This window comes from Salmo trutta, chromosome 24, assembly GCF_901001165.1.
Source record: "Salmo trutta chromosome 24, fSalTru1.1, whole genome shotgun sequence".
Lineage (NCBI taxonomy): Eukaryota > Metazoa > Chordata > Actinopteri > Salmoniformes > Salmonidae > Salmo > Salmo trutta.
In genome coordinates, this window is record NC_042980.1 from 2,388,319 (window position 1) to 2,414,266 (window position 25,948).

The 25,948-nt window shown below is 43.1% G+C and overlaps 1 protein-coding gene across 19 annotated transcripts in view; it reads right to left on the reverse strand.

Annotated features, from left to right (window-relative positions):
- The window catches only part of LOC115160590 (E3 ubiquitin-protein ligase MYCBP2), a 342,793-nt gene that overhangs the window by 252,899 nt on the left and 63,946 nt on the right, over nt 1-25,948 (reverse strand). For all 19 annotated transcript variants that reach the window (XM_029710772.1, XM_029710779.1, XM_029710778.1 and 16 more), the window contains exons 10-11: nt 14,978-15,116; nt 14,488-14,564 (exon numbers count right to left, since the gene is read on the reverse strand). In XM_029710772.1, the coding sequence (XP_029566632.1) occupies nt 14,488-14,564; nt 14,978-15,116 (216 nt within the window). The remainder of the gene's footprint in view (nt 1-14,487; nt 14,565-14,977; nt 15,117-25,948) is intronic.

Sequence of the window (25,948 nt, forward strand, 5' to 3'; positions counted from 1 at the left end):
CTTTTCGACCTGTCCCCAAATTAATGTCATTGGTTCAGAGTTTGTTTTGATATTTTAACCTGCGTGTCGTGATCGCGTTTGGTGTAGGGGGACAAAATCAATTTATGCACGATAGCGCACAATGGCGCACGCGCGTTGCCGGTTTGGGTTCCGTGTGAGTATCATATTTTACTACCCGTGGATGCAGTTGCACGGTGCTGCTGCGTGAGCGTGGCGTGGAACGCGCCCCTAACGCAATTTATGGGCTTTAGTCTTGACCAACAGAAGCATTTTATGTGGCTATTTGTGTTTGTTAAAGCCAATGGAGGATGGACCTGATCGACACTGTCAATATCTGAGATTAAACAATTAAAACTGCCGTTGTATAGAACTCTGTTAATAATTGGGAGCCCTCTTGTGTAAATTAAGTGACTGAAGTTTGACCCTATTTGGGGAAGCTTGCGGTCCAACTTAGAGGCGAGCATAGGACAGTTATCTTGTACTGTGTTAATTTTGTTGTGCTATTTTGAGGGTTTTATGTCAGGGGGGGAGGGAGTTGTTTGCCTTCATTAACCATTTGATGGTTACATATTCTACTTCAACAGTTTTTTGCCAAACTTTTCGCTACATGCTTTTTCTTTTGTCACAAGCTATAATCGGTGGTCTTATACAGGGTTTTCATGTCTATTCCAGTTTTAATTTAGTAATCTAAACTTTTAATGACTGACAATTCAGATATTCGGGGTGGGGGTTGGGGGTCAGCTATTAGGTTTACAAGCTGGAACGTCAAGGCAATGAACAACCCGGTTAAACGGGCTAGAGTATTTGCTCATCTTAAGAATTTAAAAACCGATATAGCATTCTTAGAAGAATCACATCTGTGTGTAGCAGATCACGGTAGACTCCGTAAAGCTTGGGTACGACAAATATTCCATTCAAAATTCAATGCTAAGGCAAGGGGAACAGCAATACTTATTCATAAGAAAGTGCAATTTACCGCTGCTGACATCTCGGATCCACAGGGGCATTTTGTTATGGCATCCTGTTCTCTTTCACACTTCTGTTTTGTTTGTAAATATTTATGCTCCCAATTGGGATTATGTTGATTCTTAAGAAACTTATATCTTTGCTGCCCAATCTCAACTCACACTACTTAATTTTTGGAGGGGACTTGGACCGCTCAAATCCTAGATCATTATCTCCTTCAAAAATGTCAGCGCTTTGTCTGCATTTATGAGCCAGGCAGAACGTGTAGATCCATTTGCCAAACTTCTCGCTACATGCTTTTTCTTTTGTCAGACAGGGTTCATTAATTAAGGGTCGAAACTCCTTTTCTAACATTTTACGTCTGCTTAATGTCATACACTCTCCTGCGCCTTCGGACGTTCCTGAAGTGGTTCTCTTTAGATTTGGAGGCATTTGACAGGGTAGAATGGGAATATTTATTCTCTGTAATGGGAAAATTTGGCTTTGGTGCAAACTTAATTTCCTGGGTCCGACTGTTGTACTCATCACCCAAGGCATCAGCAATTACAAACTTCGTTCACAGTATTTCCCATTATCAAGGGCCACATGCCGGGGATGTCCAATGTCACCTCTGTTATTTGCCCTGGTGATAGAACCCCTTTCTATTAAGCTAAAGGCCACACCCTCAATACATGGTATCTACAGATGGGGACAGGAACACAAAGTTAACTTGTACGCAGATGACTTTCTTTTATACATCTCAGACCTGCATAGGTTTGGTGTGTTTTCGGGCTATAAATTGAGTTTCTCAAAAAGTGAATGCTTTCCAATTAATGAATTAGCACTACAAATTCCAAGGCATACTATTCCATTTCGTATGTCCAATTCTGGCTTTAAATATCTAGGGATCAATATCACCCATACCTTTTCCTCCCTCCATGAGAACTTTACTCCCCTGATTAACAAACTTAAACTGGACTTTCAGAGATGGAGTATTCTCCATTTTAATTTAGCTGGTAAAATGGATTGTAATCAAGATGAATGTATTGCCCAGAGTTATGTACTTTTTTTTTTTTACCAAAGTCTTTTCACTTCAGTGGATAAGCTTATATTTTTTTTCTATGGGGAGGTGGGAATCCAAGAATACGTAAAGCATTCCTCCAGAGAGATGTATAATTACTTTATGTATTATTACTGGGCAACGAATATACAAAATATGATTTACTGGCTTCACACCCCAGAAACTGGCTGGTGTCAAACATAAGCCAATTCCTGTTTCTAATCCTCTTTGTCAGCTTTAGTCACCTCCAATCTCCCCCTTTCTGCTTCGTGCTACACATCCAATCCCCCCACCAACATTTTTTTTATCAATACTTAAATTTGGACTCCATTCCATCAACATTTAAAATTCTGTGATTTCTCTATTCAAGGTCCTACATGTAATAATCACCTCTTCCTTCCAGGAAAACTGGATTCAGCTTTCAGGCCGTGGCAGAGGAATGGCCTTACCAAGTTTACTGACCTTTATATAGGCTGCACCTTTGCCAATTTTGAAGAGCAAAAAATCTGATTTAATCTACACCATTCAAGATTATTTAGGCATTTCCAAATACGCCAGTTTATTCGAAATCAAAGCCCAACCTTTCCAATTCTAATCACTAGGATCGGGTCTGGATGCCCTTTTGAAAACACCTTTTCACCAGAAAGTTAGGCTACTACATTTTTGCTTGTATTGAAGTAACATTGTTGTATACTTTTGTTTTCTGATATGTAACTCAATGACTGCCTTTCTTTGTAAATGGGTTTGGAGGAATTCTGGGGGGACGGGACAAAAAGGGGAAAAATGTACAGTGGCTTTACATGTAATCTTTCATTCATTGTGAATAAAAATAAAAATGCCAAACCTACACATCCAAGTATAACTGACCAAATTATGGAAGACAATCATTGTAATTTAGAACTCTGTAAAAGTGAGTGTGGAAGAGATTTAAAAAAATATTGTCCATCAACAATGACAACCCACCTGGGTCAAACAACTTGGCTGGAAAATTACTGAGGATGATCGCGGACGATATTGCCACTCCTATTTGCCATCTCTTCAATTTAAGCTTACAAAAAAGTGTGTGCCCTCAGGCCTGGAGAGAAGCAATGCACCATGCACGGCACTTACACAAATGACTGATGATTGGCTGAGAGAAAATGATAATAAAAAGATTGTGGGAGCTGTTTTGTTAGACTTCAGTGCGGCTTTCGACATTATCAACCATAGTATGCTGCTGGAAAAACTTATGTTATGGCTTTACACCCCCTACTATATTGAGGATTGAGAGTTACCTGTCTAACAGAACACAGAGGATGTTCTTTAAAAATAGTAGCCCCTCCAACATAATCCAGGTAGAATCAGCAATTCCTTAGGGCAGCTGTTTTGGCCCCTTACTTTATTCAATCTTTACTCATGACCTGCCACTGGCTGAGTAAAGCCGGTGTGTCTATGTATGCAGATGACTCAACACTACACACGTCAGCTACTACAGCGAATGAAATCACTGCAACACTTAACAAAGAGCTGCAGTAAGTTTCAGAATGCGTAGCAAGAAGTAAGTTAGTCCTAAATATTTCTACAACTAAAAGCATTGTATTTGGGACAAATCATTCACGAAACCCTAAACCGCAAATAAATATTGTAATGAATAAAATGTAAATTAAGCAAGTTCAGGACTTATGGTCAAAACATATTGATGCAACAATACCTAAGATGGGGAGAGGATTGTATCCAGTCACAAAAATCCATGAGCCAGCGTCCCATGGTTTAATCAGAAACATCTGTTTTCTGCAGTCCAATAAAAAAATGTTCAATGCAGTACCAGTGTTTGTTCTTCAGAATGCAACCAAGGGCACAGAGAAACACAGACATTTCAATAACCACTATGCAACTAAGGTCCTCTGAGAACTTGCAAAACTGAATGCAATAGACCCTAGGGTGCCATTACTAGCGAAAGCAAGTGAGGACCCACTTTTTGGACCTCACGTGCCAAAAAGTCCTTACTTGAAAGGTAATTTATCTATGTTCGGTCCTCACAAGTATAGCACGACACACACAGCTCTCATCTGTTAATTGTATGCTCCCTAACACAACTACTTTGAGTTAACAAATTCAAAGAAAAAGGATACCTAGTCAGTTGCACTTCGGAATACATTCAACTAGGGATGCACGATATATCGGTAAACATATCGGAATCGGCCAATTAGCTAAAAAGGCCAACATCGGTATTGGCCGATGTATAGTTTAACACCGATGTGCAAAACCAATGTCAAAGCTGATGTGCATACATATATAACGTAGGTACATAACGTTATGACCCCACGTAACATTTTGCGCTACACATGCAACATAGGATTCCTAACCTAGCCCACAATGTCTGCTGTGTGGATCAAGCAGTCAACAAGTTGAGCAGTCATTTGAAAGAGTAAAAAAAATTCAGCAAGACAACTTAAAGGTGAAATCCATTAAAGCCAAAATAATGGAATTAATTGCCCTTGACAATCAACCGTTCTCTGTCGTGGGTGATGTTGGTTTTCGCCGACAGGTTGAGCACCGGTACACACTACCAAGTGCGCTATTTTCAGATGTTGCCCTACTGGAGTTACACAGTAATAGCGTCACTGCTATTAGCTTCACGACATACATACTATGGAACGCTGTTTGGGTCTGTGTGTCAAAAAAGATACAGAAGCACTGTCAAAGCTGTACAAAACAATCCGCAAACAAGAAAACACAGGCCCCGAACGATGCGTTTACAATACCGCGTTGGCAATAAAGCATAATATGTTCGACCGCAACTTCTGGGGTAGCTAGCTTTAGCTTGGTAACTAGCTAGCCCCAATACAACCAGCCTGAAAACAATGACCAGTAGAAACTGCAGTCATTTTCATTATTCTTAGAAATGATTTAGGAATCTTTGTGAGTAAGTATTAGCTAGGTTGCCACTTGTTGTTAACCTATGGAAATTGAACTTCAGTTCATGAAAATAAATACCCAACCAGCTACTTAACCTCGTTTCAAAAAGCTAACGTTATAAGCAGCCAGCTTGCTTCATCTGGCTATTGAAGCTCGACCGGACCGGGTTGTGTTGTGAAGCTAGCCACAATAAGGATTAGGCACAATCGTGGAATTGGCGAATTGCCTTCAAAATAAAAGTATGACATTGACTGATGCAAATTAATACAAACAGTAGAATTATGCCATACTTTTATTTTGAAGGCTAAACGCAAAGTCCACTATTGTAGCTAGCTTCACATAGATGGGTCCGACCACCATTAATCAAATAAGAACTATCTTATAAATTGGGGTTATTTTAGATAAAGACACCGAGCTATATAGTTGGCTAGCTAACTATAGCTACTGAAACAGATGTCGTTTTGCTATATTTTTGGGGAAAAACATTGTTTGCATTCATGAGCTTTTTTTTTTTAATTGACCAGCACTGTCGGTTCGCAAGACAACTTTACCAGCATCATAGCATACGTATCTATGAATCGTTGTGACATATGAAATACGAGTGGTTCTGTAATAATTACAGAAAAATTATGAACGCATTAAATTAATATGCGACGTGCAGTCATATTCAGGTCCTGTTTGGTCAAATAGTGTTTTGACACGTCAAATAGTGTTATTGACGTGTATCTTTTTTGACATGCAAAGACCCAAACGGCGTTCCATAGAAATCCTGGTTGAGAATGAAACGACTGAACAACGAAACAGCACAGCAAGTGAAAGAAATAGGTTTTGATGATGTTTTACTGGTAATGGGGACATATGTAAATGCCAACAAAATAACTTTTTGGTCAGTGTGGTGTGTGTGTAACCTTTATTTAACTAGACAAGTCAGTTAAGAACAAATTCTTATTTACAATGAGAAAGCCGGACGACACTGGGCCAATTGTGTGCCGCCTTTTGGGACTCCCAATCACGACCGGATGTGGTGCAGCCTGGATTCGAACCAGGGACTGTAGTGACACCTCTTGCACTGAGATGCAGTGCCTTAGAACACCACGCCCCTCGGGAGCTACAACTAAGAACACCTTCCTAAAATGTACCTACTACCATACCCCGTTCAAAAGGTACTTCATCTGTTGTCTTGCCCATTCACCCTCAATGGCACACATACACAATCCATGATTCAATTTTCCCAAGGCTTAAAAATTATTAAAAATGATTCTATAACCCGTCTCCTCCCCTTCATCTACACTGAATGAAGTGGATTTAACAAGTGACATCAATAAAGGATCATAGCATTCACCTGGATTCACCTGGTCAGTCTGTCATGGAAAGAGCAGGTGGTTTTAATGTTTTCTACACTCACTGCAGATTCCTGTCCAGGGCACAATAGAAGTGTTATTTTCCATCAGTGCAGTTAATCATCAATACATGCCTGATGTAATGATTGGTTTGGTCCTGGGGTGTTTGTTTGACTGTAATTAACCCAGTATTGACCCTATCCATTCCTCTCCCCAGGGCGGCTGCTTCAACCCCATCCCTCAAATGTTCCCCTCCCAGCCCCCCGCTGACACCTCCATCTAAAATGGACCCCAAGCTGCCCGGCTACCCCTCTCCGTTCAACCCTGGACCCCCAACCCAGTTCCATCCAGCGATGGCAGGGGCACAGGGCATGGAAGGCTTTGTGGCGCCCAGGAGGGCTTTCCTTGGGGGTGTGGGCATGACACAGAGGCCTGGAGGGGAAGAGTGCATGATATGGCAAACTAGCTCTGGCTGCCACCCAACCAGCTCAGGCAACAGCTGCAACAGAGGCTGCATGGCCCACAGCAGGTAAGAGATGGGCTAGGCAGAGTGGGAACATCAGTCATGGGAAATCTTGGTAGTCGATGATCAGAGGTTTTTTTAACCCTGCCCCAACACACCAGATTAAACCAGTTTAAACAAGGTATGTGCACTCTGACCAATCAGTCATAGTGAATGAATCAGTTAAGTGCCAATTAAGGAAACAAGCAGGCGTTGTGTCTCTCGAGCACCACAGTTACCTACCACTTTCCTGTTCCTCACCTTTCTAATGTGGGCATAGTTCATTCCCTCTCTTCTCTCCACAGGAAGGGGTTTGTTTTAACTGGTTTTGACTAAGTCCTAACCATTATAGCTAGTTATACTGAATTATTAAAATTCAGTCCCCTATTCTCTTCTCCATCCATCCCTCTACCTCTGAATTTAGTGCCATCCAGTCTATTTCAGATGTAATTGTTATTTTGAGACACTGCAATTTGCACGTTGCGAAGGCTGTTTTCACAGATAAAAAGTATAAATGTTTCCCAACCTCTGTCTCTGCAGCCTCCTCTAAACTCCCAGGTGAAAGACAGTCATCATGCATACAATGTATACAGGAGGATACATTAATCTACTGTACACACACAAGGGGCTAAACTGTTTTCAGCAGCAGCGGGAGCTCTACAGCTTCTAGCATCGCGAGAGGAGACTCATGCAGCAGAACGTCATGTTGATGAGGCAGGGCGTGGGGGCCACCCAGCCACAACAGATTTGGCTACCTGCCAAGCTACAGCCCCATGCCAGGGAACCCATCCAGCTCCCCAGCCACTTCAACCCCATGGGAGGACCATTGGACCTCAACCTGTTGGGCCGGGGGCCCATGGGATGCCATAATGTCTGGTGAACTCAACGGTCACTCCAGGTGAGTGACCAGGCTACCTGGTTATATCCACCATCATCTTAATGCTAGGTCATTCTGTATTTATTAAAATCGCACAATGTTCTGTTAATATCAATATCTAAATATCATATCATGTGCTGGTTTTGTCAACAAAATGTGATACACCGTAGTGTGCTGACAGGATCAAAAGAGGATAGACTAGGGTTGCAAAATAACTTCCTCAAAATTCCCTGGTTGGAAGATTCCTGGAATTACAACAGAATAAACATGAAATCCAGGAATCCTCCAAACAGGATTACAGGAAAAACAAGTTATTTTGGGGAAATAACTGGAATTTTGCAACCCAGCCACATCCTGGGTACCAATCACCTGATATGAAGAGTTGGCAGCAAGCTGGCATTGACAGCAGCAGGTGAGGTGGCCAGAGCCATGCATGTATAAATGTGTATATTGCACACCGGTAGTCTGTTATTGACTTGGTATCTACATGGAAATGACATGGCGGCAGGTTGCATAGCGGGTTAAGAGCATCGGTGCGAATCCCCGTGCCGGCAAGGTACAAAAACAACATTTGCCAGTTCTGCTCGAGCAAGGCAGTCAACCACCAACAACTGCTCCCTGGACACCGTTGATGTCGATTAAGGCAGCCCACTGCACCTCTCTAATTCAGAGGGGTTGGGTTAAAACGCATTTCAGTTGTACAACTGACAAGGTACCCCCCCTTTCCCATAATAATGACTTGTTTCTTAGGATTCTTTCTAACAAGCACTTGTGTAACATCATACCAGATGTGTTTAATTATTGAAAGTGAGTAGCTACCTAAAAGTAAAAACTACTTCAATATAATTTCTTAGCCTATTCATAACCAATAGTAATCTAATGTCCCCTTATCTTAAAAATAAAACTACTTTTAATGTGCATTTGCATTCTGAAAAACTGCGGGATTTCTGTCAATTCCCTTGTGACATCCCAGGGGAAACACTCAGTACACTGGCACTGCAAACATTGTGCGCATGTTCCACCTTTCAGTTCATGTAGATATCCTATGATGTTATTTTGCAACAAAAGGTACTGACACAATAGCCCAGCAGTCAAATTACATGTCACAACATTTTGGAAAATGTATAGCTGTCCATGTTGATAGTGATATTTAGAAGACAAGGTGATTTGCAAGGCATAGGCCTATTCATCACTGAAATGTGCCTATCATAACAGCTGTAATATCATAAAAATAACAGTAATGTAAAATATGAGACGCAGGGATGAATAGATCAGGGAATGTTCATTCAACAAACAACCTGATAGCTGTCCAACTCAATGCCTATTCAGGGGAGTAGACTACCCATACGTCCAAAAGGCTATTGACTGGGCATGTACAATCATAAGGTCTGAATGCTAGCTGCCACGGTCTCATCTTAGAAAGCACGCCATGGTCACTACCTACAAAACTCAGACTAGCTAGCAGAGAGAAAGCGAGAGAGAGGAGTTGGCAGCCCACGTACCACTGAGCAGCAGCCACCAATTTAGCTCCCAACTATGAATGCATGCATTATAGTATCAATGTTGCAAAAGTGAACCACAAGTATTTGATCATACAGTGCATTCGGAAAGTATTCATACCCCTTGACTTTTTCCACATTGTGTTATGTTATAGCCTTATTCTAAAATTGATTAAATATTTTTTTCCCCCTCAATCTACACACAATACCCCATAATGACAAAGTAAAAAAATAATTCAGACCGTTTACTCAGTACTTTGTTGAAGCACCTTTGGAAGCGATTAAAGCCTTGAGTCTTCTTGGGTATGACGCTACAAGCTTGACAGACCTGTATTTGATGAGTTTCTCCCATTCTTCTCTGCAGATCCTCTCAAGCTCTGTCAGGTAGGATGGGGAGCATCGCTGCACAACTATTTTCAGGTCTCTCCAGAGATGTTTGATCGGGTTCAAGTCCGGGCTCTCGCTGGGCCACTCAAGGATATTCAGAGACTTGTCCCGAAACCACTCCTGCGTTGTCTTGGCTGTGTGCTTAGGGTCGTTATGCTGTTGGAAGGTGAACCTTCTCCCCAGTCGGAGGTCCTGAGAGCTCTGGATCAGGTTTTCATCAATGATCACTCGGTACTTTGCTCCTTTAATCTTTCCCTCGATCAGGGACTAGCCTCCCAGTCCCTCCTGCTGAAAAACATCCACACAGCATGATGCTGCCACCATCATGCTTCATCGTAGGGATGGTACCAGGTTTCCTCCAGACGTGACGCTTGGCATTCAGCAGAGTTCTGAGACACCAAGCGAGCGGTCATGTGCCTTTTACTGAGGAGTGGCTTCTGTTTGGCTATTCTACCATAAAAACCTGACTGGTGGAGTGCTGCAGAGATGGGAGAACCTTCCAGAAGGACTACCATTTCCACAGAGGAACTCTGAAGCTCTGTCAGAGTGACCATCAGGTCCAGCTCTAGGAAGAGTCTTGGTGGTTCCAAACTTCATCCATTTAAGAATATTGAAGGCCAGTGTACTTGGGAACCTTAAATTCTGCTGAAATGTTTTGGTATCCTTCCCCTGATCTGTGCCTCGACACAATCCTGTCTCGGAGCTCTACAGACAATTCCTTCAACCTCATGGCTTGGTTTTTGCTCTGACACACACTGCAGGACCTTATATAGACAGGTGTGTGCTTTTCCAAATCATGTCCAATCAAATGCATTTACCAAAGGTGGACTCCAATCAAGTTGTAGAAACATCAAGGATGATCAATAGAAACAGGATGTACCTGAGCTCAATTTAAAGTCTCCTAACAAAGGGTCTGAATAATTAATAAATAAGCAATACATCTTTTTTTTATTATAAATACACTGCTCAAAAAAATAAAGGGAACACTTAAACAACACAATGTAAGTCCAAGTCAATCACACTTCTGTGAAATCAAACTGTCCACTTAGGAAGCAACACTGATTGACAATAAATTTCACATGCTGTTGTGCAAATGGAATAGACAACAGGTGGAAATTATATGCAATTAGCAAGACACCCCCAATAAAGGAGTGGTTCTGCAGGTGGTGACCACAGACCACTTCTCAGTTCCTATGCTTCCTGGCTGATGTTTTGGTCACTTTTGAATGTTGGCGTTGCTTTCACTCTAGTGGTAGCATGAGACGGAGTCTACAACCCACACAAGTGGCTCAGGTAGTGCAGCTCATCCAGGATGGCACATCAATGCGAGCTGTGGCAAGAAGGTTTGCTGTGTCTGTCAGCGTAGTGTCCAGAGCATGGAGGCGCTACCAGGAGACAGGCCAGTACATCAGGAGACATGGAGGAAGCCGTAGGAGGGCAACAACCCAGCAGCAGGACCGCTACCTCCGCCTTTGTGCAAGGAGGAGCAGGAGGAGCACTGCCAGAGCCCTGCAAAATGACCTCCAGCAGGCCACAAATGTGCATGTGACTGCTCAAACGGTCAGAAACAGACTCCATGAGGGTGGTATGAGGGCCCGACGTCCACAGGTGGGGGTTGTGCTTACAGCCCAACACCGTGCAGGACGTTTGGCATTTGCCAGAGAACACCAAGATTGGCACTGACAGACGTGACAGAGTCTGGAGACGCCGTGGAGAACGTTCTGCTGCCTGCAACATCCTCCAGCATGACCGGTTTGGTGGTGGGTCAGTCATGGTGTGGGGTGGCATTTCTTTGGGGGGCCGCACAGCCCTCCATGTACTCGCCAGAGGTAGCCTGACTGCCATTTGGTACCGAGATGAGATCCTCAGACCCCTTGTGAGACCATATGCTGGTGCGGTTGGCCCTGGGTTCCTCCTAATGCAAGATAATGCTAGACCTCATGTGGCTGGAGTGTGTCAGCAGTTCCTGCAAGAGGAAGGCATTGATGCTATGGACTGGCCCTCCCGTTCCCCAGACCTGAATCCAATTGAGCACATCTGGGACATCATGTCTCGCTCCATCCACCAACGCCACGTTGCACCACAGACTGTCCAGGAGTTGGCGGATGCTTTAGTCCAGGTCTGGGAGGAGATCCCTCAGGAGACCATCCGCCACCTCATCAGGAGCATGCCCAGGCGTTGTAGGGAGGTCATACAGGCACGTGGAGGCCACACACACTACTGAGCCTCATTTTGACTTGTTTTAAGGACATTACATCAAATTTGGATCAGCCTGTAGAGTGACTCCAAATCCAGACCTCCATGGGTTGATAAATTGGATTTCCATTGATTATTTTTGTGTGATTTTGTTGTCAGCACATTCAACTATGTAAAGAAAAAAGAATTTAATAAGATTATTTCATTCATTCAGATCTAGGATGTGTTATTTTACTGTTACCTTTATTTTTTTGAGCAGTGTATATAAATTAGCAAACAATTCGAAAAAAATCTGTTTTCGCTGTGTCATGGGGTATTGTGTGTAGATTAACAAGGGAACATTTTTTATTTAATCCATTTTAGAAAAAGGCTGGAACGTAACAAAATGTGGAAAAAGTCAAGGGGACTGAAAACTTTCCGAAAGCACTGTATACCCTCACGGTCAGGATATTTAAGCCTCCATATATCCACTAGTTCCAAAATATCCATGACATTTGTGATTTCCTTAAGAGCATGAGGGTGATAGTTTGTAGTGTGATTTCTTTACGGTCGTATTTTTTGACGTATTTCAAACCGTATTATAATCTCCCACCATAACAAGAGTCTTGTATTGCGTGTAGGTTTGATCAATTATTATATATATTTTCAAAGAAGCATGGATCAACATTATGTGGACCGTATAGATTAATGGGCCATATCTGTTTATGGTCCAATAACATACTTAAAATCATCCATCTGCCTTGAGAATCTGTTTGGACAATTTGCACATTCGGATCAAAATTCTTCTTCATTAATATCACATCTTTTCAATTTCTTTGCCCATGGGAGAAGTATATTTGGCCCCCCCTGTCCTTTTTCCATCTAAAATTGTTAAATGAGTTTCCTGTAAACAATAGATATGATATTAACATTATTTCAAATGTTTCCAACTCGCAATATAATTGTTCTGAACCGCGAGCCAACCCACTGTTTCAAGGAATGTTTTGCGGGTCTCCTGCAGGGAACCGTGAGTACCCGACCCCATGCAGCACTCTACTGTGAGGTGGAAATATAGAAAGAGATGGCTGGCTTCCTCTCCCTTTCTATGCTGTCAGCTCAACTATCCTTCACTAATGCTTTTTTTTCTCCTCTCCCTCCCTCTACCTGCCCCCCCCCCCACTCTTTTCTCTTGCTCCCCTCTCTCCTTCTCCCTCTTTTGTCTCTCTCTCACCCCATTCCCCTAATTGCTTTTCTAATATTTGTTAACAGTATTTTGTTGGACCATCATGTGTATTTGTTTTAATCTTTTTGCGATTAGGTTTGAAGAGAATGACTCCTCAACCCAAGAAGCCCTGGAGCAGCTTTGAGAAATGTGAGAAGTGTGGCATCATTTTGGAAAACTTAAGGCGCTAAAGAAGGTTCCCGGCAAAACAGATGGTCTGTTATTCTTTCAGCTGCTGCTCAGTGCTCAATGTTTACGAACCATCTTAGTTCTTTGTCTGTGTTGTGACAGTAGGCTATTGCAAACATAAGCATGACACAAAAAGGCAGTAGTGATGTTTTTTTTCATGATGGAAGAAATTAAGTTATGATCGGTATAGCTTTTTAAGGTTGTTGTGGTAGTTTGTAGGGGTGTGCTGATCTCATCATACTCGTAGTCATAAACGTATCCGTTTTATCACACTTGATATTCAATTCATGGCATGGTATACACTGAGTGTACAAAACATTAAGAACACCTGGTCTTTCCATGACATTGACTGGCCAGGTGAACGCTATGATCCCTTATGGTCACTTGTTAAATCCACTTCAAATCAGTGTAGATGATGGAGAGGAGACCGGTTAAAGGAGGATTTTCAAGTCTTTGTGTATGTGTGCCTTTCAGAGGGTGAATGGGCAAAACAAAATATTTAAGTGCCTTTGAATGGGGTATGGTGCCAGGCACACCGGTTTCTGTCAAGAACTGCAAAGCTTCTGGGTTTTTCACACTCAACAGTTTCCTGTGTAAATCAAGAATGAGCCACCACCCAAAAGACATCCAGCACACTTGACACAACTGTGAGAAGCATTGGAGTCAACATGGGCCAGCATCCCTGTGGAACGCTTAACACCTTGTAGAGTCCATGCCCCGAATGAATTGAGGCTGTTCTGAAGGTAAAAGGGGGGGTGCACTCAAGGTGTTCATGTTTTCTTGTAAAGGTTTAAAGGAGCAGTGCAGTTTCAGAACCAAATCTATATTTTGGATGTAAATGTTAAAGAAATGTCCAGACACTGTTTTTTACAATTTGACTTCCTCATGCTCATTTTGCAGTATGGAGGCTTGAATAAAACATTAACAAAAACTCAGCACTTTCCCTGCATGTTGTTTTGAGTGAGGTCTTCAACATTTGCAGAACATTCCTGTAATGTTTTCAACTTGTCAGACAGAAACAGCCTAGTAGGATGCGGGCACTCAAATAAGGAGATGTGATGCAGAAACTACCTAGCAACCACTGGTCCTCACTAGACTGGTGCTCTGCATGTCTATTTTTTCATTAGAGTTTTATCAGGCTTTGAAGTGAAATTGTCCTCATTTCAAGGTCCTGTGTCAAGGTCCTCACTATTACAGGAAGATAGTGTGTGTGTGTGTGTGTGTTGCGAGGAAGAACAGAACAAGCAGAGCCCTTGTGTTGCTGGTCACACTCCAAAACTAGGAGTAGCAGATTATAATTACCATTTGCTTATTCACCCACACACAAACTACCATTAACATTTTTATGCTGCAGTCTCATGCATCTCAGTTTGTACAATTCTCACGTTCTTACCTTTCCTGATGCTGTTTTCATCAGAGCAAATTCCCTGCCTGCTCCCAGCAATGCTGCCTCCTCGTCAAACCCCGTACCTGGAAAACACAGACACACACATTCACTAATAAACAAAGACATTATTGAAACACACATACAGATACAAACAGACAGATATGGAGACCGGCTCATTGCAATCGCTGGAATGGAATGAATAGAAAGGTAACAAACATGGTTTGCTTTTATTCCATTCCAACCCTTACAATGAGTTTGTCCTCTGTCACTAAGTCTCCAGTCTATTAAACAGTCTCTTAAACCCACACATACGATGACGCCTCATATGCCAATATCTGACAGAGCGAGATGGTGTAGCGTAGAGTTTCCCCTAGACGCTGATCTTGGGTCAGTTTTCCATTTTCCCCACTAATGGTTAAGGTTAGGGGAGGGGAAGCGGATCCTAGATCTGTACCAGGGGGAAATTTCACTGCGGAGCTTAGTCAGTAGGACTCACTGATGATGTGTAGGTCTTTCTCCAGGTCGAACAGAGAGATGCCGCAGGCATGGAGACACTTCCTGGCCAGTTTCAACTGGAGCTCCTGCTGCAGTGCCGGGTCCGTACTGGTCGCGTATATCCTCACCACAAACCCGTCCTGAGGGAAACATGGCAATGGCTTATTTAGTTCCACATTGAAATATAGCAAGTATGAAGGACACATAGTTTTGAGGTCATACAGAAGCTTGTACTCATGAGTGGGGTAGCAAAATGTCGAACTTTTTCTCAAAATGTCCAGGTTTTCCAGAAATCCTAGTTGGAAGATTCCTGGAATCAGGAGAGAATAAGCAGGAAATCCAGAATCTGTTCAACCATAATTTCTGAATTACCTGGGAGCTTTCAGAAACATTCACGGAATTTTGCAAACCTAGTCTTGAGTAACACACTTGGATGGATAATAATAATAGAAGACGATATTGCCACTCCTATTTGCCATATTTTCAATTCAAGCCGACTAGAAAGTGTACCCCCCAGGCTTGGCGGGAAGCTAAAGTCATTCCGCTACATAAGAATAGTAAAGCCCACTTTACTGGCTCAAATAGCCAACCAATCAGCCTGTTACCAACCCTTAGTAAACTTCTGGAAAAAATGGTGTTTGACCAAATACAATGCAATTTTACAGTAAACAAACTGACAAACTTTCAGAACACTTACAGGAAAGGACGTTCAACAAGCACAGCACTTACACAAAAGGTTGATTGGCTGAGAGAAATTGATAAAAAGATTGTGGGGGCTGTTTTGTTAGACTTCAGTGCGGCTTTTGACGTTATGGATCATAGTCTGCTGCTGGAAAAACCTGTGTGTTGTGGCTTTACACTCCCTGCTATATTGGGGATAAGGAGTTACCTGTCTAACAGAACAGAGGGTGTTCTTTAATGGAAGCCTCTCCAACATAATCCAGGTAGAATCAGGAATTCCCCAGGGCAGCTGTCTAAGCCCCTTACTTTTTTCAATCTTTACTTTAATCTTTATGCCACTGGCTTTGAGTAAAGCCAGTGTGTCTATGTATTCAGATGACTTAACACTATACACGTCAGCTACTACAGCAACTGAAATGACTGCAACACTTAACAAAATACCTGCAGTTACTTGCAGTGGGTGGCAAGGAATAAGTTAGTCCTAAATATTTCTAAAACTAAAAGTACTGTATTTGGGACAAATCATTCACTAAAGTTGTGGTGACTAAACTGCTTGGAGTAACCCTGGATTGTAAACTGTCATGGTCAAAACATATTGATACAACAGTAGCTAAGATGTCCATAATAAAGCACTGCTCTACCTTCTTAATAGCACTATCAACAAGGCAGGTCCTACAAGCCCTAGTTTTGTCGCACCAGAACTACTGTCAGTCGTCACAAAAAGGGACTTTTCAACAAAATAAATTGCAATTGGCTCAGAACGGCATCACGGCTGGCCCTTGGATGTACACAGAGAGCTAATATTTATAATATGCATGTCAATCTCTCCTGGTTGAAAGTGGAGGAGGGATTGACTTCATCACTACTTGTATTCATGAGAGGTATTCCACATCAAGTAACAGATGCAAGCAGTACAATTACATTAAAAAAAAAGAAATACACCTTATGGAACAGTGGGACTGAAGCAGCACAGACACATGCATACACACACACATTAACATACACACTACACACACAGATTTTGTACTGTAGATACGTGGTAGTGGTGAAGTAGGGGCATGAGGGCACACTGTGTTGTGAAATATGTGAATGCATTGGAATGTTTTTAAAATTGTATAAACTGCCTTAATTTTTCTGGATCTCAGGAAGAGCTAATGGAGATCCACAATAAATACAAACACACTCGCAAAGTCAGGCATCCCTGACATGCAAAGCCCTTTGGACATAATGCTAGAAAAGACAGTTTTCAGCACTGTGTGTGTATGGAGAAACACCCCTAGCTAGCTACAGCATCAGACCAGAGCTCGCTCTCGCTCTCATAATTTCCACTGTTGACAATGTAAGAAATTCTAATAACAGCAATCCAAGTTAAAGTAATTGTCCAGCGAAAATCGAACTTTTAAAAGTTCATATTCTGTTAACTCAGACAAATAATGTTGTTGACTCATCCTATACTTGTATTTGTGGCGAAAGCATAAGTTGGAGAAAAAAAACACTTTTTTATGTCCTCCTCCTGAGGAGGATGAGCTGGCGAATCAGCGGTCTACTGGCATTCATATTTTTTTATGACAGGTATACACTGACACCACTCTGTTGTTGGGGTATGCCCACACCATTCCAACACAGAAAAGCTGCTTTTAACATAATTAGCATTTTGTGGAAGTACAACTATTTCACTCATATTGTAGTTACACTGAACAAAAGCAAATGCAACATGCAACAATTTCAAAGATTTTACTGAGTCACAGTTCATATAAGGAAATGAGTAAATTGAAATAAATTCAATAGGCCCTAATATATGGATTTCACATGACTGGGAATACAGATATGCATCTATTGGTCACAGACACCTTAAACATTTTTTTTTAAAGTAGGGGCATGGATCAGAAAACCAGTCAGTATCTGGTGCCTTATGCAGTGAGACATCTCCTTCGCATAGAGTTGATCAGGCTGTTGATTGTGGCCTGTGGAATGCTGTCCCACTCTTCAATGGCTGTGCGAATTTGCTGGATATTGGCGGGAACTGGAACAAGCTGTTGTACACGTTGATTCAGACCATCCCAAACATGCTAAATGGGTGACATATCTGGTGAGTATGCAGGCTATTGAAGAACTGGGACATTTTAAGTTTCCGGGAATTGTGTACAGATCCTTGTGACATGGGGCCGTGCATTATCATGCTGAAACATGAGGTGATGGTGGCGGATGAATGGCACGACATTGGGCCTCAGGATCTTGTAACGGTATCTCTGTGCATTCAAACTGCCATCGATAAAATGCAATTGTGTTTGTTGTCCGTAGCTTATGCCTGCCCATATCATAACCACACCGCCACCATGGAGCACATTGACATCAGCAAACCGCTCGCACACACGCTGTCTGACATCTGCCCGGTACAGCTGAAACCAGGATTCATCCGTGAACTGCACACTTCTCCAGCATGCCAGTGGCCATCAAAGGTGAGCATTTGCCCACTGAAGTCGGTTACGAAGCCGAACTGCAGTCAGGTGAAGACCCAGGTGAGGACTACGAGCACAAAAATGAGCTTCCCTGAGACTGTTTCTGAACGTTTGTGTAGAAATGATTCGGTAGTGCAAACCCACTGTTTCATCAGCTGTCCGGGTGGCTGGTCTCAGACAATACAGCAAGTGAAGAAGCCGGATGGGGAGGTCCTTCCTGGCTGGCGTGATTACATGTGGTCTGCGATTGTGAGGCCTGTTGGACGTACTGCTAAATTCTCTAAAACAACTTATGGTCGAGAAATTAACATTCAATTCTCTGGCAAAAGCTCTGGTGGACAGTGCTGCAGTCAGCATGCCAATTGCAGGCTCTCTCAAAACTTGAGACATCTGTGGTAGTGTTTTCTGTAACAAAACTCCATATTTTAGAGTGGCCTTCTATTGGCCACTGGACAAGGTGCACCCGATCATGCTGTTTAATCAGCTTCTTGATATGCCACACCTGTCAGGTGGATTTATTATCTTGGCAAAGGAGAAATTCTCGCTAACAAGGATGTAAACAAATTAGTGCACAAAATTTGATAGAAATAAGCTTTTTGTGCATATGGAACATTTCTGGGATCTTTTATTTCAGCTCATGAAACATGAGACCAACACTTTACATATTTTTATTCAGTACAGTTATTAGGTCATTTTTAATCGAAATGTGGAAACATTGGACAGTTACTTTAAATCAAGTTGCCGCCTCATTAATTCTCCTGCCCCCACCCAAAAAAGATGTAATGTGAAAACTTAAGACTCTCAGTCCGTGCAAGATATTCTGAGAATTGATTTGGGTTGGGCTGTGCCCGGGCTTAAGTTTGCACAACACTGCATGTTTTGAGTGCAACGCATTGCTGTGGTGAGAGAAAAGTATGTGCCTTAGATTCTATTTCTATGATCTTTCTCCCACTCTCTGCTTTGATAGATGTGAGCCTGCAACTCTCCCCATCTCTCCACCTTTACACTTCATTTATTTACAATTATTGAATATACCCATTAGTTCGATTTTTCTCCGTACTGTTATTAGACACACTATATATACAATAGTACGTGGACATGGCACTGTCATAGGATGCAACCTTGCCAATAAGTCAGTTCATCTAAGTTCTGCCCAGCTAGAGCTGCCCCAGTCAACTGTAAGTGCTGTTATTATGAAGTAGAAATGTCTAGGAGCAACAACGACTAAGCTGCAAAGCGGTAGGCCACACAAGTTCACAGAACGGGACCGTCGAGTGCTGAAGCATGTAGCGCGTAAAAATAATCTGTCCTCAGATACAACACTCACTACTGAGTTCCAAACTGCCTCTGGAAGCAACGTCTCCACAAGAACTGTTCGTCGGGAGCTTCATGAAATGGGTTTTCATGGCCGATCAGCTGCACACAAGCCTAAGATCACCATGCGCAATGCCAAGCATTGGCTGGAGTGGTGTAAAACTCTCCGCCATTGGAGAGCAGTAGAAAGGCGTTATCTGTCATGAGCCGTGATAGACAGAAGCTGGACTGGGGCCATGGTGCTGTGAAGCTGCACTGTGTGATGACACGGTTCTCCACTGTGCTTTGATTCCTGCTGAGCTGAGCACATACTCTTCTCCCCCTCCTGCTTTTTCCCTTCCTCCCTTCCCATTTCTGTAACCTTTCCACTGCCTAGCCCATCCTTCGCTCCCCACCTCCCCTCTCTCGCTCACTTCCCTCCGATTGCCCCCCCCCCCCCCCTTTCTGCCCATCTCCCTCCTGCTCTCTCTCCTCTGCAGAAAGTAGATGGCTCTTTACCAGCACTGCTGATGCAAGGAGCATCTCTCCTTCATTTCTCCATCACACTATCAACCCCACCCCCACTCTCTTATCCAGGGACTGATCAGATACCCATGCGTAAGGCTTCACAGTTTAAATATCACATCCTCCCCCGCCACTGTATCTCTGCTTACTACTCATGCAACTATAGGCCTGCATCTGCCTGGGAGGATTAACCTTGGAAAGTATGGTCACATGCTGGTTTACTAGCTCTTTCTCCTTATACACACACAAAAAAATACAAACACACCCCTCTCTGTGACCCAAGGGGCTCAGATGAAGCAGGGGCTCAGATGAAGCAGGGGACAGAGTGACACCTGAGTGAGGCTGGCTGCCTGGGACAGAGGTGGCTAGCATACATCACCAAACAACTCAAGAGAAATGGCTCCCATTAATTCTTTAAGCGGAGGATTTGTGATTCATAGAGTAGTTGTTCGACAGAAAGTGAGTGAGTGAGGAAGAGCAAAAGGGAAAATATTCTGCCCTGTGAATAGGGACCAAGTACTTGTCTGCCATTGAAATCCTTGGGCCTAATTGCTATATATTAGAAATGATGAATTGATTATTTAGAAAAATGATATGATTATTTAGAAAGAAAATCATGGCTACCATGACTCCTGAATGACAAATAGTCTTGTACAGTGCATTCGGAAAGTATTTCCGACCATTTTACTTTTTCCACATTGTTACGTTACAGCCTAATTCTAAAATGGATTAAATTGTTATTTTCCCCCCAATCTACACAAAATACCCCATGACAAAACAAAAATAGGTTTTTAGAAATGTTTGCAAATGTATTAATAAAAATGACAAAGTCGACTTCTGATAAGCTTCCCAATAAAGCATTAAAAACAAATCAAGCAACCCAGAAAAGTGCTACAATTGCCCAATAAATGTATTGTAACAGATGACAATCATATTCTGAATATCTCTGAAACTCACTTAGATAATAGCATTGATGATACAGTGGTAGGAATACATGGCTACAACATCTACCGAAAAGACAGAAATGCCAACGGGGCAATGTTGCGGTCCATATTCATAAACACATTCCTGTAAAGCTTAGACAGGATCTCACGTCAAATACTGTTGAAGTAATATGGATACAGGTTCATCTGCCTCACCTGAAGCTCATTTTTGTGGGAAGCTGCTATAGACCACCAAGTGCTAACAGTCAGTATCTGGATAATAGGTGTGAAATTCTTGATAATGTATGCAATATCAACAGAGAAGTATATTTTCTGGGTGATTTAAATATTGACTGGCTTTCATCAAGCTGCCCACTCAAGAAAAAGCTTCAAAACTGTAACCAGTGCCTGCAACCTGGTTCAAGTTGTAAGTCAATCTACCAGGGTAGTTAAACAGCACAGGAATGAAATCATCAACATGTATTGATCACATCTTTACTAATGCTGCAGAAATGTGCATGAAAGCAGTATCAAGATCCATCGGATATAGTGATCACAATATAGTAGCCATATCTAGGAAAACCAAAGATCCAAAGGCTGGGCCAAATATAGTGTATAAAAAGTCATACAATAAGTTTTGTAGTGATCCTTATGTTGACAATGTAAAGAATATTTGCTGGTCTGTGGTGTGTAATGACGAGCAACCAGACACTGCACTTAACACATTTATAAAATTGCTTATTCCAGTTACGAATAAGCATGCACCCATTAACCTCTATGGGCCTACTCAACAGCCAGTGGAATCCCGTGGCGCGATATTCAAATACCTTAGAAATGCTATTACTTCAATTTCTCAAACATATGACTATTTTACACCATTTTAAAAGACAAGACTCTCGTTAATCTAACCACACTGTCTGATTTCAAAAAGGCTTTACAACGAAAGCAAAACATTAGATTGTCAGCAGAGTACCCAGCCAGAAATAATCAGATACTCATTTTTCAAGCTAGCATATAATGTCACAAAAACCAAAACCACAGCTAAATGCAGCACTAACCTTTGATGATCTTCATCAGATGACAATTACTTCTGCGTTATGAAAGGAACTAGACACGGACACGAATGATCCATTGGTAGTTTGTTGTAACCAAGTATTGGTGCTACCCGTGTGTTATTGCATGCTAGCATGCTAGTTAGCTACGGCGTCATAGGACACGATGCACTGGGTGGGTTTCACAGCCTCTCCTGTAGCCTGTCAACTATGTGTCTGTCTATCCCTGTTCTCTCCTCTCTGCACAGGCCACACAAACGCTTCACATCGCGTGGCGCTGCCACTAACCTGGTGGTCCCAGCGCGCAAGACCCACGTGGAGTTCCAGGTCTCCGGCAGCCTCTGGAACTGCCGGTCTGCGGCCAACAAGGCAGAGTTCATCTCAGCCTATGCTACCCTCCAGTCCCTCGACTTCTTGGCGCTGATGGAAACATGGATTACCACAGAAAACACTGCTACTCCTACTGCTCTCTCCTCGTCTGCCCACATGTTCTCGCACACCCCAAGAGCATCTGGTCAGCGGGGTGGTGGCACTGGAATCCTCATCTCTCCCAAGCGGACATTCTCTCTTTCTCCCCTGACCCATCTGTCCATCTCCTCCTTTGAATTCCATGCTGTCACAGTCACTAGTCAATTCAAGCTTTACATCCTTATCTCCGACCACTACCTTGTATCCTTTTCCCTCTCGCTCTCCTCCAACACTACTCACTCTGCCCGTACTCAGATGGTATTGCGCCGTCGCAACCTTCGCTCTCTCTCTCTCCCGCTACTCTCTCCTCTTCCATCCCATCATCTCTTCCCTCTGCTCAATCCTTCTCCAACCAATCTCCTGATTCTGCCTCCTCAACCCTCCTCTCCTCCCTTTCTGCATCCTTTGACACTATGTCCCCTATCCTCCCGGCCGGCTCGGTCCTCCCCTCCTGCTACGTGGCTTGATGACTCATTGCGAGCTCACAGAAAAGGGCTCCGGGCAGCCGAGCGGAAATGGAGGAAAACTAGCCTCCCTGCGGACCTGGCATCTTTTCACTCCCTCCTCTCCACATTTTCTTCCTCCGTTTCTGCTGCTAAAGCCACTTTCTACCACTCTAAATTCCAAGCATCTGCCTCTAACCCTAGGAAGCTCTTTGCCACCTTCTCCTCCCTCCTGAATCCTCCTCCCCCTCCCCCACCCTCTGCGGATGACTTTGTCAACCATTTTGAAAAGAAGGTTGACGACATCCGATCCTCGTTTGTTAAAAAAACCTGTTGGGGCTAGGGGGCAGTATTTGCACGGCCGGATAAAAAACAACGTACCCGATTTAATCTGGTTACTACTCCTGCCCAGTAACTAGAATATGCATATAATTAGTAGATTTGGATAGAAAACACTCTAAAGTTTCTAAAACTGTTTGAATGGTGTCTGTGAGCATAACAGAACTCATATGGCAGGCAAAAACCTGAGAAGATTCCATGCAGGAAGTGGAAATCTGATTTGTGGAATCACCTTCAACACTTTGCCTATGAAACACACCGTGAGTTAGGATTCATATAACACTTCCTAAGGCTTCCACTAGATGTCAACAGTCTTTACAAAGTGGTTTGAGTCTTCTCCGGTAAAAACTGACCGAACGAGAGGCCTGGAAAGTTGGTCATAGGGGGAGGGCCATTACTACCATGACGCGGGCGCCCGTGGGTACCCTTTCGTTCCGAAACGTTTAGTAAGACAATGCAATCGTCCGCCTTGAATATTATTGAAGCTCTGATTGAAAAAGGCCCTAAAGATTTATGTTATACAACGTTTGACATGTTTGAACGAACGTAAATATATATTTTTTGCACATTCGAGACGACAAGTCCCGCGCGCTTCAGTACATTATGAGTAGCCTTCGGAACGCGCTAACAAGAAGGAGCTATTGGGACATAAATTATTAACTTTTTCGAAGAAAACTACCTTTGTTGTGGACCTGGGATTCATCAGAAGTGCCTTCTGATGAAGATAATCAAAGGGAATATTTACAATAGTATATTCGATTTTAGATGGTTCCAAGATGGCGCTAACCTGTTTCGCCTAGCCTATTTTTCTGAGCATAGCACCTCGTTTATTGCAAAGTGCGATTTCCCTGTAAAGTTATTTTTAAATCTGGCAATGCGGTTGCATTCACGAGATGTTAATCTATCATTCTTTGAATGACAATATTACATTTTAACAATGTTTTCTAATAGTAATTTTGTAAATTGTAGCGCAGATTCACCGGAAGCATTTGAGGGAAAATATTTTCTGAACGTCACGCGCCGATGTAAAATGCTGTTTTTATATATAAATATGAACTTTATCGAACAAAAAATGCATGTATTGTGTAACATGATGTCCTAGGAGTGTCATCTGATTAAGATTGTCAAAGGTTAGTGCTGCATTTAGCTGTGTTTTGGGTATTTGTGATGCATGCTAGTTGTGATTATTTTTGGGAGGGTACTCTCCTAACATAATCTAATGTTTTGCTTTTGCTGTAAAGCCTTTTTGAAATCGGACAACGTGGTTCGATTCAGGAGAGGTGTATCTATAAAATGGTGTAAAATATTAATATGTTTGAGAAATTGATGTTATAGAATTTATGAGGTATTTGTATTTCACGCGACGCGATTCCACTGGCTGTTGACTAGGGTGGGACGCAAACGTCCCAGGTTCCCAGACAGGTTAAGTCAAACGACACCGATGGTCCTGCTCACATTGCCCTACCCTATGCTTTGACCTCTTTCTCCCCTCTCTCTCCAGATAAAATCTTGCGACGGCTTGTGACGGCTGGCTGCCCAACAACCTGCCCGCTTGACCCTATCCCCTCCTCTCTTCTCCAGACCATTTCCGGAGACGTTCTCCCTTACCTCACCTCGCTCATCAACTCATCCTTGACCGCTGGCTACGTCCCTTGCGTCTTCAAGAGATCGAGAGTTGCACCCCTTCTCAAAAAACCTACACTCGATCCCTCCGATGTCAACAACTACAGACCAGTATCCCTTCTTTCTTTTCTCTCCAAAACTCTTGAGCGTGCCGTCCTTGGCCAGCTCTGTTGCTATCTCTCTCAGAATGACCTTCTTGATCGAAATCAGTCAAGTTTCAAGACTGGTCATTCAACTGAGACTGCTCTTCTCTGTGTCACAGAGGCTCTCGCACTGCTAAAGCTAACTCTCTCTCCTCTGCTCTCATCCTTCCAGACCTATCTGCTGCCTTTGATACTGTGAACCATCAGATCCTCCTCTCCACCCTCTCCGAGTTGGGCATCTCCGGCGCGGCTCACCCTTGGATTGCGTCCTACCTGACAGGTCGCTCCTACCAGGTGGCGTGGCGAGAATCCGTCTCCGCACCACGTGCTCTCACCACTGGTGTCCCCCAGGGCTTAGTTCTAGGCCCTCTCCTATTCTCGCAATACACCAAGTCACTTGGCTCTGTCATATCCTCACATGGTCTCCTATCATTGCTACGCAGACACACAATTAATCGTCTCCTTTCCCCCTTCTGATAACCAGGTGGCGAATCGCATCTCTGCATGTCTGGCAGACAAATCAGTGTGGATGACGGATCACCACCTCAAGCTGAACCTCGGCAAGACGGAGCTGCTCTTCCTCCCGGGGAAGGACTGCCGTTCCATGATCTTGCCATCATGGTTGACAACTCCATTGTGTGCTTCTCCCAGAGTGCTAAGAGCCTCGGAGTGACCCTGGACAACACCCTGTCGGTCTCCGCTAAAATCAAGGCGGTGACCCGATCCTGTAGGTTCATGCTCTACAACATTCGCAGAGTACGACCCTGCCTCACACAGGAAGCGGCGCAGGTCCTAATCCAGGCACTTGTCATCTCCCGTCTGGATTACTGCAACTCGCTGTTGGCGGGGCGCCCTGCCTGTGCCATTAACCTGTTTGGGCTAGGGGGCAGTATTGAGAATTTTGGAAAAAATATGTGCCCATTTTTAACTGCCTCCTACACCAACTCAGAAGCTAGAATATGCATATTATTGTTCAGGTTTGGATAGAAAACACCCTAAAGTTTCTAAAACTGTTTGAATGGT